Below are 15,774 nucleotides of genomic sequence, written 5' to 3' on the forward strand. Positions count from 1 at the left end.
AATGACAGTCGCTGATGCACGTTTTATGAACATGAGAGCTTAAAGAACACTCGTTCAAGAGCTGCTATTAGGCCCGCCCACACTCCGTTACATACAGTACAATATGACTGAACCTAGTATTAAAGAACATTCAAAAGGGAATGAATGCACGTCTTAAAATGGTGGTGATTATTTTCATCCAATGTGAAGAGGTTCGACGAGTGTTTCTTTCCGGTCTCGTCTTCCATAAAACCTCATCAAGCTGTCGCTGATTTGTGTCATATCCGGGTATTTTGAATCAGGTGACGACTACGATTTTCTGTCATGTCACTGCAGCGAACTTCCTGCCCACTTAGAAGTTAGTTACAGAGATCAATTTGGATTAGGATAAAGTCAAACAAGGTCAGTGCGCGCGCGACCAAAATCCCAAATGTGTTTCAGGGTTTACAACTTTCTTTTAAGTTGTGTTTTGGTAGAGTCGTGAGGTAGCATGTCGTAGCTAGCTGTGAAGAGGCCCATCAGGCATATTTATAGGCACTTGATACAATTGCCCGATGTTTTGGGCAATTTTGAATATGTTTTTTATTGGTTGTCATTGATAACTACTGATGTGGATGGTGTGGAGTTAAACCGCACGGTGAGGCATTCGTTGCTTCTACAATGCCTTTGTATAATGAACGGGTTAGGAGGAAATTAATACGTATCAGTTAAAGTCGTTTCACATTTAATCATTTATTTTACAGCAAAATGTTCTTGGTAAAATGTAAACTACTCAAACTACACATATTACTGATAAGCAGCATAGGTGAGTAATGCTTGTTTCCAAATTTAATGCCACTGCGGATTGTTCATAAAGTTTGGCTTTTTCTTAAACTTGCGAAGTTGCACAGGACTACTTACCGGTACGAGTAGCGGTAGTACGCTTGACAATGGTGGTACTATCATTTATAAGCGTCCTCCGGTGAAGCTTTCTAAATATAAATGTTGTTTTACGATATTGACCGAATATGAAGACAACCGTATTTTTGTTTGTTTCGTAAACTGGTTATTTTTCACAATTTCATTAACATAAATTGCATATTTGATGTCATCTTTAGTTTGGGACCCCCCCGCCAGTCTAGCGCCGTCTTCAGCGTAAACACTGCACTGCATGCGAATTTTGCTTTTTGTCCTCTGGATTTCACTCTCATTGAATCCTGACGTACTTTGTGAATATCTTGTTTCAGTTTAGTGGTTCAAATGTTCAGGATCGTGATCTGGCTTCTGCTGTGCTGCAGCAGGCAGAGATGAAAAACATCCAAGACACCGGCCCTCTTGGAACAGGATTGAAGATTTATTTCTTACAACAATGCTAAATCATGTTTTTAGAATATCTGATAACACATAAATTGCTTGTTATGGGAGTGACCTCTAGTTGGAATTTGTATATACGACCAGTCCTAAGGTGCTGAACAGTTGGCAGTATACAGGGCTTAGTAAAATGTGGAGTGAGTGTGTTACATTTGCCAGAGTACTGACACAGACGTGGAAGTGTCGCTGTCATACCGCAGTCACACGAAGTCAGACTCTAAAGCAAGATCACCTTGCTCTGGACTTTAGGCAGAGTTTAGGCTGAAGAATAGCGGCGTCACAATGAAGCGGCATGCGGACATCTTTTCTGAATGGACCCATCACCACAGTAACGGAAACAGTTTACCTGTCGAATGCATGTGAGCTTAGATTAGATCAGATATGTTCTGTGTAATGTTTCAGTAAGACCAGGTTCTTGTCATGCTGGTGGTTTTAACATATATTTTATTTGAATAGATTTTATTTTCCTTATTTATTTTTCTATCCTGTGTTCCTTCATCATCTTTTTTTTTTTTTCTAGGGATCCAAATCTGGTTCAAGGCCATCGAGCAGTTCATGCACTTTGTTAAGAGGCTGAAAACTGAAGACAAGAAAGAAGACAGCCAGGGCATGTATGGAACATTTGTCATTTCATCAGCCTACATTAGTTTCCTTTGTTATTAGTGGAACCCTTCAAAGTTGAACCATCATAAAACCTTTATCACCTGTTATCTTTATTGACATTATGAACTATTTGAAGTAATAATTTTAATGCTTTTAAATATTGTATCTTAGTTAAAGTACAAAGATAACCATTCTATATTAAAACTAGAGCTGGACGACATGATGATGACTCGTGTCATTCTTCTACTATCATGCCTATCATCATATGTCATCTGCAGCAAACTGCAGCATATAAGATATCAGCCTGATTTGACGGACAAATGCTTTCACTGTGCCATTCTATGCAACACAGCTGCCACTGAACAACAATTTGAAGAAGTGAATCATAGTCAACACATTAAGGTGCAAAATTAAATTTAAGAGTCATTGGAAATTAGGAAATAGTGAGGTGGGTGTGTGCAAATAATGAATACTACTGCTTTGGGAAAGAATAAGTAACAACAAACCCGTAATTATTAATAACTACTAGACCTGTCAAATGATTAAAATATTTAATCTAATTAAAAATACAACTGTCATAATTAACTCAAATTCACAAAAAATTAATTGTGATTACTCATGCATTTTTTATCGTTTCTGAATTTCCTTTTATATTTTTTTGTCCTATTTTTCCCCATTTTAATGCTCTCATCAACATGGAATCATGAATCAGTTTTCTATGTGCAAAATGCAAATATTTACTGAAATAAATTCGATTTTCAATTTTACATGAACATTTTTCACTTGGAGCAGTTATTCACACATAATCGCTCACACAATATTACTGTCCATCAACAACAGTGAAAAAAATATTTTGTCACACAACAGCTACAGCTCTTTTTATGGAATCAAAACAGAGCAATATAACATTATAAAGTGCACATCTAAGGTAAACTAGTACTCAGCCTATAGTGGATTTAAGCCATGGTTGCATACTTCGTTTTTCTCAAGTTTGCTTTGAACACAGCAGTCAGGCTATGTTGATTCTGTTGGTCCTTGCGCGGAAGTCTCTCTACGGTTTTGTGTAGACATCATTTCGGATGACTACACTTGGTTCAATGACAACACTGAAGACGTTTTATTTTTGCTAGGTCGCTACCACTGCACCGCTGAACTTCACCGTCACTGTCAGATGAACACAGAGAAGCTCCACCCGCTCTATTTATATGGACACGGAACACTGTAACCTTCCACACAAAATAGTTCCAAACAAGTAACAATCGCGTCAGTGGCATACATCGTATACCTGTATGATACAGGTAATTTTGGGCTTGTCAGTGGAACAATCTGGCAACTTTTTGAAAGTAAACTTTCCATTCATAAACTCTTTAAGTATCAGTTTTCAGTGTCTCGCGCTGCCGTGGCTGGCAAAACAAACGTGCGTGGACCTATGCAGCGTGCTTGTTGTTTTGTTTCTGGTTTATTTATAGAGCAACGTAACATCCTCTGTGACGTGTGCCGCGTTAATCTCGCGAGAAAAAATTTACAGTAATCCCGTTAAAATTCATTTAAATTAATGCCAATAAAAAGGCGCGAAACTGACAGCTCTAATAACTACTTTTTAAAATGTTCTCGAGGCATGCTGGGTACACCTTCAAACTACACAAGCAAAGCAGTTTGCATTTTGAACCTCAACAAAACATATAAAGAAGAGTCACACCTGTTTGCATCTGATGATGATGATGATGATGATGATTTTACATAGCAGCAGCAGAACCACTGCATGCATTTCTCATTTGATACGGGTCTGTTTAATGTCACTTCAAAATAAAGTGAGAAAAGGTAAGCGGTCATGGTGTGTTGTACTGATATGAAAATGAAGCTTCAAATTTGGTTCATGAACCAGTTGTATTTTTTGACTCCTTTAGATGGCACTCTCTGTTGAACATTGGGCTGAAAGTACACTGACTCACTATTTCTTAAACTTCTTTATTTAAACCAACAGTGCCATCTCGAGGAGTCAATAATACAACAACTGGTTCATGAAGCAAAATTCAAGGGTCATTTTCCCATCACTTCTGTGTAGTATTTAGTATTTTATTTTTAGAGAATAGCTGACAATGTATCATGGTTTAATGTTATCGCGATATAAAATGGCCGGGAAGATTTTTTTCCATATGGCCCAGCACTAATTAAAACAAAAATAAATGACTCACACTTTAATGATAGCTAACAGAGAAATAATAGAGAAAGAACAGTAAAATGTCACAAAATCACAAATTGACAATTTACAGGTATTGCTGGAATTAATACACGAGTTAACACATCATTTGCTTTCTGTTTACTTAATAGGTATGGACTGTTAATGAGCAGCCAGACTCTTTCCTTTGTACTGTTCCTTTTGACGTCAGTATTACCCTTTTTGTGTTGGGCCTGTGGCATTACAAAAAGCCTAAGAAAAAGATCCTAGTAATGCCCACCGAGCTAAAGTTCCAAGAGATTTGCTGACATCTCGCAGAACTGTTGAACCACAGATATAATCGTCTTGAATTATTCAATGATGTTTTTTTTTGTTTTTTCATCCATCTATTATCTTATCCGCTTATCCTCAAAAGGGTCGCAGGCATGCCGGAGCCTATCGCAGCTGTCTTGGGGCGGTAGGCGTGGAATACCCTGAACCGGTTGCCCGTCAATCACAGTGTACACAATCACACATAGACAAACAACCATTCCCACTCACACCTAGGGACAATTTAGAGTGTTCCATCAACCTCCCATGCATGTTTTTGGAATGCGGGAGGAAACCGGAGTCTCCAGAGAAAACCCACGCAGGCATGGGGAGAACATGCAAACTTCACACAGGAAGGCCGGAGCCGGAATTAAACCCTGCACCTCTGCTCTGCGAGGCGGACGTGCTAACCAGTAGACCACTAAGCCGCCTGGTTTTGACTTTTGTTGTTTCATTTCAGTTACCTTTAATTTGTTTTTTAAATTAGTTTTATTAGTTTTTATTTTTTCAAAAATGCTTTGTTTGTTTTCAAAGGTTAAGTAAAGGTAAACTCCAAATTTAAATTTGTAAATTTCCCCAGTGTGGGACAAATAAAGGATATCTTAATCTTAATCTACAATTCTCAAATGACTGTCTGACCTCCCTTCTTCTCTGCGGACGTACAACAGCAATACTGTACTTAAATACATTTAAAATGAAATCCGAAAGTACATGTGTGATATTTATTGACAAAGATGAAGGGCATAGTTTTATAAATGTAACGTGTTTTCAATTAGTTTTTTATTTTAGTTTTTATTTTATTTCATTAATGGAATGTGTTCATTTTAATTTTAATCATTTTCTAACTATAATAACCAAGTTTGTACTTTGTGAGGTGACTTTTCTATGGTCGAGATTTCCCAGAATGTTCTTCTGAAGTATTTGAGTTTGGAGGTTCTACTTGTGTCTGCGTCAAATCTCTGCGTAATTTTCTCTTTTTCACTTAATCTCTGCTTGAAATTTGAATGTGTGTCCACAGCATTAGAGAGGCACTGGCAGGCATGCCGGTGTTTGACGAGCTCTCTGACAGCACAGAAGTTGTGGAGATGGAGGATGTGACTTCAACCCACTTTCAGGTGCAAAAGCACACGTGGGTTGGTCTGCGTAAAATCATTCACGACGGACGCAAGAACATAGGCTTTCTCGTCAACAAGGCGCCATATGACTTCCTGTTTGTCCAGAAGGGGGAACCCAACACACATTCTCATCGGCTCTATTATCTCGGTAAGATGGATCAAAGAAAAGTTGGGCCCAAAAAGATTGTTGAAATAACTTTTCTTTCTCAGGCAGAGGCGATAACGTGACAAGTTGCAAAAAGAACTGAAAAGTGAATGGATTTGAGTGTTTAGGGTTGGGTGTCCAATTTTTTCTAGCTCTGACGGCCACATACAGAAAAATGCAAATGGTTTGAGTGTTTAGGGTTGGGTGTCCAATTCTTTCTAGCTCTGACGGCCACATACAGAAAAATTTAAGAATCTGTAAGAGCTACAGTACATTGGCATTTTTTCGTATGAAACGTGCTAAAACCATCAAGCAATTATTTTTTTTATGTGATATTGTTGGTTTGAAAAACTGCTACATCACAGCTTTCGTTAAATGTTTTAAGACAAATCTGGGTGCCACTCGTCCCTTTATCTCACTCAAATAGTTCCACCCCGGCCAAATCACATCTTGACATTCAGAACCAAAATAAGAGCAATTTGTTGTGGGTGAATGCATTTTTTAAATGACTTTTTCTGCAGGATGTGTTCACAAATCTAACCTTGACACTGAGCAGAAAAGGAAGCAAACCATTTTTGCCTCTGAAACGGAATTATCTTTATCGAACAGGGCATTATGAAGAGAAATGTTTTTACTGTTTTAAGTTTGAAATGCGTCTTTGTATATCTGTAAAAACTATATAAAACAAATATATATTAGTTAGTAGTTGTCAGGGATGTTGTATGTATGTATGTAGGATGATATCTTGTAAACCGTACACTTTTTCAACGCCCGTACTTTTCACACTGCCCCCATTTTTTTTAGTATATGCCGCGGGGTGTTAAGAAATGTATGATGGGCTCCAAATGGCTCACGGGCCAAACTTTGGTAGTTTAGGTGCTATGTCCGAGCCATTGGGCTCACCAGCACATCCGGTGGCAAGATTATAAACTTGCTTTGTTCCTTCGTCTCACAGGTACGCCTTACCGCAAAAGGGATAACGCCTTACTGTACTCTGACATTCCCAAGAAGGTACACAAAGATGTCCTTCTTATTCTGTCATGGAAACCTCTGCTGGATCACTTTCAGGTTTGCGTGTTTTTCTTTCGATACCCTTAATATAGTAGTAATTACCTCAGTAGTCATCGTAGAATAATGAATTATTTTGAAGATGCACGGTATGAACACAATATTTGGGATAGCTGGTCATTTCATCAACACCAGCTGTTTGGCTTTTCTTTTCTACTCTTTTGTTCTATGTACCAACTGGTGTCCTGATCAGAAATCAGGGGCGATCCCGTGATTTTTGGCTGATCGCAATCAGCTGGAAAAAAAATTGTATTTTTAAATGTTCTTAATTCCTAAAATCAAGGATGGAATATTTTTGAGTTATTTACCGGTACTTGATTTGAATCACTCACTGCTCATGATCCTGTGAAGGCGCTCGCTCCCTTTTGGACCAAGCTCAGGGTTCACCATGTTATCCTTTTCAGGTTGCTTTTAACCCAACATTTTTAGGAGGATACAGTATATTGTACTCACCTGTGCAATTAAGACATCGAGCTATTTTATTGGAATCAATTGTGAATTCATGCCACTCTGAATATATTGTGGCAATGTTTCCTTTTGTTGTTTTATGTGCCAAAACAAACAGTTTCTTTCTTGGCCATCATGTTGATGAGTGTGTCGTGTCTCCCATCATCTCAGGCCAGCCCTCACCCCAACATTTTCTCAAGAGAGGAGGAGCTGCTGCGAGAGAGGAAGCGCTTAGGGGTGTCGGGCATCACATCCTATGACTACCACCGATCTACGGGACTTTTTTTGTTCCAGGCCAACAGCAGTCTGTACTACTGCGTAGACGGTTCAGATAATAATTTCACGGTGAGTTCCAAAATCGTAACATGCTTTCAACACCATGTAGACTAGGGGTTGGCAATCCGGATACGGCTCTTCGATCTTCGTGTTGTGGCTTCCTGTTACGAATGTACGTCTTAATTTGACAACAATGGTGTTCTTGTGATATTAAACCAAAACCGTTTTATTGATTTATTATTTATTTGGTCGCTCAAAATATGTGTCGCAGCCGCCAATGCACAATGCCTGGCACCAAGTTGCCTGCCGGTAGGTTACATCATGAACAAATCCAAGAAAAAAAGGTATTGAAAGCAAACAGTTGACCGTTGATTTCTGATGGGTAAGGTTAGTTGGCAAGCGCATGTTCGAATCAGGTTGACACCTTTGCACACAACTGAAAGTACAGTTGATATAATGGTGACGGAAGACAGACACAGACGCCATTTTTGGTTGGCTCCCTTTGGATCACATAAGTTTGGCTTTCATTTTATGAATACAGGGTGCACTCAAATGGACATTGGTTCTTTAATTTGAAAGTAAGCCTCAACCAAACGTCTTTTTTTCTGAGTTTGGAATATTCTTGTTACAAACAGAAATATAAATTCCATGTTTTTTGTAGCAGCTCATTGATTTCATTAATGCAACATGCATTTTTTTAAAGATAAGATCAGATAAGATATTTATTTGTCCCACACGGGGGAAATTTACAGTCTACAGCAGCAAGATTGTGGGTAGAAAGAAGAAAAACAATGTGTTTGCATTCACAAAATAAATGTTACAGTTTCAATTTACACCGTTCAATCTTTTTTATTTATTTTTTTTACATTTTTTACACATGTGTTTCTGTCACTTTTGAAATCAAAATAGTTTTGTAGCTCCTGATGAATTTGAGTATTCAAGATTGCAAACCCCTGATGTAGACCAATATGAGTGTGGGCAAAAAAATGTTAGCAGTTCTGCTTCGAATCAAACAAACAATTTTATTCTGTATTTGTGTTTGGTGTTGTCCCTCACTTTGCACCTGGAAACTTGACTAAATATTTACCGGTACTCAGGGCTAATTCTTTTGAGCTTTGGCAAATATGTTTCAGGTATCAACATAGACAAAAGAAGGTGACTTCCCTGTGCCACTCAAAACAACTACGTCTTTACTGTATTTATTAATAGCAGTAAAGACATCTTTATACATACTGTCCATTGGATTTATGGTAATATTTGTTAGCAATTTATGCATCCAAAAGGATTTTGTAGGTTACTGCATGTAACAAGTGTACATATTCAGTTTAAGTTCAGTTGTTGCTCTGTTTGCATGCAGCAAGGTCCACTGGACCCTTGTGAGATTAAGAGCCAATGTTCAGGCGCACGCATGGATGCCAAAATCTGCCCTGCCGACCCAAACTTCATCAGCTTTGTCCATAAAAATGACATTTGGCTGACCAGCATCAAGACGAGTGAAGAGAAGCGGCTCACCTTCTGCCATAAAGGTCAGAAAGGAGCTTTATAATAGCATAAGATTGCATTGCTTCAGTGGTGCAATTATGGCCTTTGTAATGTCATTTCAGGCATTGATAAACCAAACGAGGATGCCAAAACCGCTGGTGTAGCCTCTTTTGTCATTCAAGAAGAATTTGATCGTTTCACTGGATATTGGTGGTGTCCAGCTGCACAAAATGGTGAGCAATGTACAAAATGTCATAGTTTGCAAGACATGTCTTTGTTAATCTCTTGCAATGTACCGTAATGTGTGTTCCATGTCTACCCCCCCGTGCTTTTATTGGCGTCTCAGAATCAGATGGTGGAAAAACACTGACGATTTTGTATGAGGAAGTGGATGAGTCGGAGGTTGACATCATTCACGTCCCATCTCCAGCTCTGGAAGAATGTAGCACTGATGTGTACAGATATCCACGCGCAGGTACTTTTTTCCAGAAAAGGCTTACTGTTTATGGTTAGCAAATATTTTTGTTTCTTTATTTTTACTCTCTCTTGGTTGTTTTAATCCACTGGGCTATTTATTATTCATGTGTCCAGCACTGTTTAAGTCTAAGAAAGATCTTACACGATTTACCATCAGGTTCATGAAGGTGCAGTTCACACCTTTCTCCACAAGAGGGGGCAATCACTGTTCGGCTATCATTTTTGTGCATTGAATGCATTCGGAACACCTGCAGTTGTCTTAATTTTAACATCATTGCTCAATAAGTTTCTTTTTTGTCAGTGTTGATTCTTAAAACTTCATTAATATGTGTTTGGACTCTGTATTGCTCGTATATATTGTGCTTGTATCTAATGTGCTTATTTCCAGGCAGCAAGAATCCGATTATTACCCTGAAATTAGCTGAAATCAAGATAGACAGTCTTGGCGATGTGAGTTCTTCTTTTTTTTTTTTTTTTTTTTTTTTTTTAAAGGAGTGGATTTTTTGGTCATCCAATTTAAATTGCTTCCCATTAAAATAGATGCTGTCCAGTCAATACAACACTGGTAATAAAAATGAACAATATTTTCTCGCTAGATTGTCAGCACACAGCTGAAAGAGTTGCTTGTGCCCTTTACGACCTTGTTCCCCAATGCTGAATACATCACCCGAGCTGGATGGACTAAAGATGGTCGATAGTAAGTTCCCTTACAGAAAGGTGGAGAGAAAAAACTGTATTACCGTGATTGTTGCTCTACAAAAATGAATACTTACTTTGCTGAAGTTGATATGATGCCTCTTGGTCACTCTACTTTGTCAGTGCATGGGTAACATTGATGAACCGACGGCAGCAGCGTCTCCAATTAGTTCTGTTGCCTTTGTCGCTCTTCATTCCTGTGGACCAGAATAACACCACCAGACTGGAGAGCCTGGAGGCTGTTGGGGACACGGCTCATCCACTCATCATTTACCAACAGAGCAGCGACATATGGATAAATGTATGCTTATTTGGAATACGTGGAGCTGCATCACACACGTAATAGTGACATAAGAGAAAGCTGCAATTTTTTTTTTTTTTTTTTTGTAGGTCCATGATATCTTCTACCCATTCAGTCAAAGCAGTGACGACGAGATCACATTTATTACTGTAAACGAGTCCAAAACAGGTTTCTGCCACCTATACAAGGTCACCACGCTGTTAGATCGTGGTAGTTACAGCTGGACCGGAGGCTACACACACTCTGAAGGTATCGTTGTGGTAAATCTAAATATAGATCCAATTCTCAAATGTTACATGATTTTCTATGTTAACTGACTTATCGTAAGAATTTCTCTGTTGCTGTTCTCTACTTTTACTAGATCATTTCAAATGTCCAATCAAGGAGGAGGTGGCATTGACGAGTGGAGAGTGGGAGGTGTTGGCCAATCACGGATCAAAGGTTGTGTCTTTACGTATGCATATGTGAGCAAAATATTTTACAAGCAGTGTAATAAACTATGCTGTGCATATTAGTCAACTTTGGGGGAATACATTGCTCCTGGATGTGAGTGTGCCTCTATTTACACTGCGATTAACTGGTGACCAGTCCAGGGTGCACCTCACTTGTTGCCCAAAGTCAGCTGGGGCTACAGCTCACATGTGACCCTAACGTGGACAAGATGAAAGCTAAAGAAAGTGAAGTGCGGTCATGAACACAAATCAGCAGTGGCTCATTTGCCTGAGACAGGATAGGCCGAATGTAAAAGGTCTTGTTAAAGAGGGTGAAAGGTGTGCTGTAATTCTTGATTCTTGTGGTATTTCAACAAATTGTGAAATGTTACCTGGCAGCTGTTTTCATTCGTGGAAAATTTGCATGCGTCTTATTTTGTGTCTTCATATACTGCATGGTCAATTGTTGGTGTGGGAATACTGTTATTATACTACATTAAGATAAATTTAAATTACCTCTACAAAGTATTAATTTAGATTAAATATGTAAAGCTATAGAATGTACGCTTACATGAGCTATATACCGGTAAATAATTTTGCCTTGCCTTTTAGTTACACAGTCTCACATACGTTACAGAAACTTGCTCAATAATGTATTATATGAACAAACACAAAAATGATTCTGATGTTTTCCCCTCTTTTTCTGTGCTATGCCCCGTTGTGTTTGATGCAGCGGTTGTCCAGCCTTCAGATTTGGGTTGACGAGACCGAAAAGCTGGTATACTTTCAGGGTACCAAAGACTCACCCCTGGAGCACCATTTGTATGTCGTGAGCTATGAGTCACCGGGAGAAATTGTGCAACTCACTAAGCCCGGTTTCTCGCATAGCTGCTCTGTGAGCCCCGTACGTATACACAACAGACCAAAACACACAAAAGCCTATCTGGAAGGGATGATTTTCCGTGATAATGCCAGTTTTATGTACAGACAACATAACAAATTGAAAAAAAAAACTATCAAGCACTGCTAAACCCCATTCACACAAAACACAGTTTATAGACACAAAGTTAGGGTTGACCAATGTGGTATTATGGGTCAAGAGCGCTCAAATGTGTTGAAACTCCCCCTCATTTGTCCAATCGCACAGACATTTGACATGTTTGTGACCGACCACAGCAGCCTGACCAGTACACCTTGCGTGCACGTCTACAAGCTGAACAGGTCAGACGGCAACCTGCTGCACAAAGAGCCGGAATTCTGGGCAAGTCTGATGGAGACTGCAGGTACTGAACGACTTGTTTCTTTGAAATCGGAAGTGCAGCGTTATAGGGACCGAGCCCTGCCGCAAATAGCAAAAATGTACCAGTATTTAATGCCACCTCTAAATGCCATAAGATGGTGGTGCCAGCAAAGCACCATTTTTCTATTAGACAGAGCTATGGTTTGGCTAAATGATGAAAGCAATTCCTTTACATTAGACAAAGCTTTGACCTGAGCACACAGACAAACAATATGGGATTTTTTTTCAATAAATAACAAGATTAAAAGGAAATATATCAGCAAATGGGTGAATTCAGAAATAAGGAAAATTGTAAATATACAAGGGAAATTGCATGTCTGTTTTATCTTTTCACACAATTTTCATGTTCGATTCAAACTTTTTGACACTACGATTCCCCTGCTTTTACTTTCAGGTTACCCACCTAATTACAGTCATCCTGAGATTTTTAGCTTCTTGGGGAAGTCTGGCTTTCAGCTTTATGGTCTCTTGTACAAGCCACACACTTTGCTCCCAGGGAGGAAATATCCCACCGTTGTCTTTGTCTATGGTGGTCCACAGGTTTGAGCTCTTCTTTCTACCTGGAAACAGTTAAACACAAACCTCCTTTTATCGCATTCATCATTTTTTTTTCTGTATTCAACGGACTTCAATGCTCTTCATATTGTTTTGTTTTAATGTAGGACCTGAATTGTAACACATTACTTTTTTTCAGGTCCAGTTGGTAAATAACTCGTATAAAGGCTTAAAATACCATCTGATGAGCAGGTTGGCCTCTCTAGGTTACGTTGTGATCATCGTTGATGGACGGGGTTCCTGTCAGCGTGGACTTAAGTTTGAAGGAGCTGTGAAGGACAAAGTGGTATTTACCTTTGAATTCATATGAGAGGGAAGCACGTCAGTTAAAGTCATGACTGATACACTCTCGTATTCTTTACTCTTTAGACCAAATGTATTGCATAACGGTAACCGTTGGTCCATTCTATGCCCTCGTCTTCCTTCATCAGGGTCAGGTGGAGATTGAAGACCAGGTGGAGGGTTTGCACTATATAGCGGACAAGTACAAGTTTGTGGACTTAAATCGCGTTGCCATCCACGGCTGGTCCTACGGAGGCTTTCTCTCTCTCATGGGCCTCATTCACAGACCTGACATCTTCAAGGTAAGCAAAATAGCCATTCACTGTTAATGCTATTGAGAAATACATGTGCAATGAGAACTTAATGGTATAAAAACACTTTTTCTCCTGACATCAGACTCTTGACTCTTGACTTGAGTGAATGAACAGAAGACTTATTAATGGTGTGTTTAGGTTGCCATCGCAGGGGCTCCAGTGACATTGTGGATGGCTTATGACACTGGATACACAGAGCGGTATTTGGATACTCCTGAAAACAATCCAAAGGGTTACGAGGCTTGCTCAGTTGCACTTCACGTCAACAAGTTCCCTAATGAGTAAGCGCATTCATTTCCAAATATATCGCTTGTAGTTCTCATGGCTATGTTAGTATATTAATACACAGTAGAAACCATCAGAAAGTTGAATGCTCCACAGATGTTTCAAACATGACATTATGTCACAGAAGAGTACCTTCTGCTTTAACCTGCTTGATGCGCTGTCATGTCGATTTCTTATTTAAACTTTGTAATGAAAAATGTATCATTGTATGACCATGACCATGATGTACAGTCTAGAGACACTAGCAATTGGCAAAAGACAGGAGGCAGAGTTAGAGGTGGCTGAGTTAAAGATGCTGAGTTTCTCCTTAGGAGCGACAAGGATGGACAGGATCAGAAATGAGGTCATCAGAGGGACAACTCAGACAGGAAAGTTTGGAGAAAAAGTTAGAGAGGCCAGACTGAGATGGTTTGGACATGCACAGAGGAGGGACGGTGGATACATGGGTAGGAGAATGTTAGAGATGGAGCTACCAGGTAGGAGACAGAAAGGCCAAAGAGGAGATTCATGGATGCCGTGAGGGAAGACATGCAGGTAGTTGGAGTCAGAGTAGAGGATGCAGAGAACAGGGAAAGATGGAAATTAATGACTCACTGTGGCAACCCCTGAAAAGGGACAAGCTGAAAGGAGAAGAAGAGTGAAAAATGTATCATTGTCAGACTTTCTTTGGCTGATGCTCAATTTTGTGCCATGATTTTTTTTGTGTATGTACATTGACGAATCTATGTGTGGCGGCATCTGTGACTGCGAGGGGCAGCAGTTCCAGCACACAGAGGCAGGAGAGAGACGATAAAGGAACAGACATTCTGGACACATTTAAACTTGATTGCCAATACAGAGGCAGAGTCTGGAAAGGAAAAAAAAGTTCATATAATAATGGTGCCAAGTGTCTGTGATGTTGCTACTGATGCACATTTGTTCACATAATTTTTTTAATCACTTTTGCAAACCAATTAATTTAAGTAACAACAATCTTAGTAGCCGTTTGGGAGCTGAAAGTGAGCACAGTCAAAAGATCCGGTTCTCGAAAAAGAGACGTAATTCACATCACAACCCCACATTGGTGACGAAAAGTACCCTTGAAGAGTACCTTCTCCAGACTGCTTGTTTCGAACAAATCCATTAGGGTGTACGTTAAGGCCATTTATGTTGAGCACCAAATGCTGAATCTTGCTGTTCCACCCCCACAGACCAAACAGACTGCTGATCCTGCATGGATTTCTTGACGAGAATGTTCACTTTTTCCACACAAACTTTCTGGTATCCCAACTCATCCGGGCAGGGAAACCGTACAGCCTTCAGGTGGGAGCATTTGCTCACATGACATCTTGTTTTAGTTTGCCATTGGGAGTCACAATCAATGAACCAGTTCTCCACTCATCTAATACCGTGCTTCAACCCAACACTGTTTTGGAAAGTGGGCAAAAGTATTTGATTATTCCCTACTAACCGAACAAAGGAACTAACTCAAATGAATCAGTAAAAACTTTTAACGTTTTGCTCACCATTTTTGCAATACAAGTGTTATTTAGTTGAGACCGTTGTAAATCCAGCTTCCCTCAAAATGACATTTGTTCACTTTTTTATGTTCTCTGTTTAAAATGTCTTTAGGTTTATCCCAACGAACGGCACAGCATCAAGGGACCAGAGTCTGGAGAACATTATGAAATCACGCTGTTGCACTTCCTCCAGGAGAACCTCTGATAACCTTTTTTTTTTTTTACACACAAATTAATTACTCTGCCTCAGCAGGGGGAGCTGCTCCGCATCTTTTGTGTTTTTATGCCCAGAAAAGTCTTGATGTATGGCGTTGTTTTTATATTCACATTTTTCAACGGTCAACTTGAGTTGTAGTAAACAATGTCACATATACTAGAGGTCCACCAGAGAGTATTTTCATTCTTCATTTTACTCTTAAAATTAAACTGAGCACAGGTGCATGCCTCTGGCCCGGCGGTCTGCAAGCTTTCCTGGAGTTTTTCCATCTCTCCCTGCTATAGCACATCTGGTTCAAATCTAGCTTGTGCAGACCGTGCTGATTATCTGATCATTTGAATCGCAGCCCACGAGGAACAAGATTGAAGACACCTGCCAAGTACCATAGCATTATTTGGGGGGGCGGGGGGGGGGGGGGGTAGATCTTTAAAAAAATTTTTTTTTCAACATTTAGGATGTTTTCC

At 39.5% G+C, this 15,774-nt stretch overlaps 1 protein-coding gene across 1 annotated transcript; it reads left to right on the top strand.

The window, feature by feature from the left end:
* Window positions 1-28: 28 nt before the first annotated feature.
* Window positions 29-15,542, top strand: LOC147202153 (dipeptidyl peptidase 9-like). The gene is made up of 21 exons (XM_086114922.1): window positions 29-381; window positions 1,850-1,940; window positions 5,439-5,683; window positions 6,636-6,748; window positions 7,367-7,540; window positions 8,829-8,997; window positions 9,076-9,186; window positions 9,300-9,428; window positions 9,819-9,880; window positions 10,027-10,127; window positions 10,250-10,427; window positions 10,517-10,676; window positions 10,789-10,868; window positions 11,592-11,762; window positions 12,006-12,141; window positions 12,553-12,698; window positions 12,853-12,999; window positions 13,145-13,297; window positions 13,448-13,590; window positions 14,785-14,896; window positions 15,206-15,542. The coding sequence occupies exons 2-21, from the start codon at window positions 1,885-1,887 to the stop codon at window positions 15,296-15,298; spliced, it is 2,679 nt and encodes an 892-aa protein (XP_085971048.1). The 5' UTR covers window positions 29-381; window positions 1,850-1,884; the 3' UTR covers window positions 15,299-15,542.
* Window positions 15,543-15,774: the final 232 nt, after the last annotated feature.

This window comes from Hippocampus guttulatus, chromosome 7 (genome assembly GCF_054856545.1).
Source record: "Hippocampus guttulatus isolate MCC_2025c chromosome 7, RoL_Hgut_1.0, whole genome shotgun sequence".
Classification (NCBI taxonomy): Eukaryota; Metazoa; Chordata; class Actinopteri; order Syngnathiformes; family Syngnathidae; genus Hippocampus; species Hippocampus guttulatus.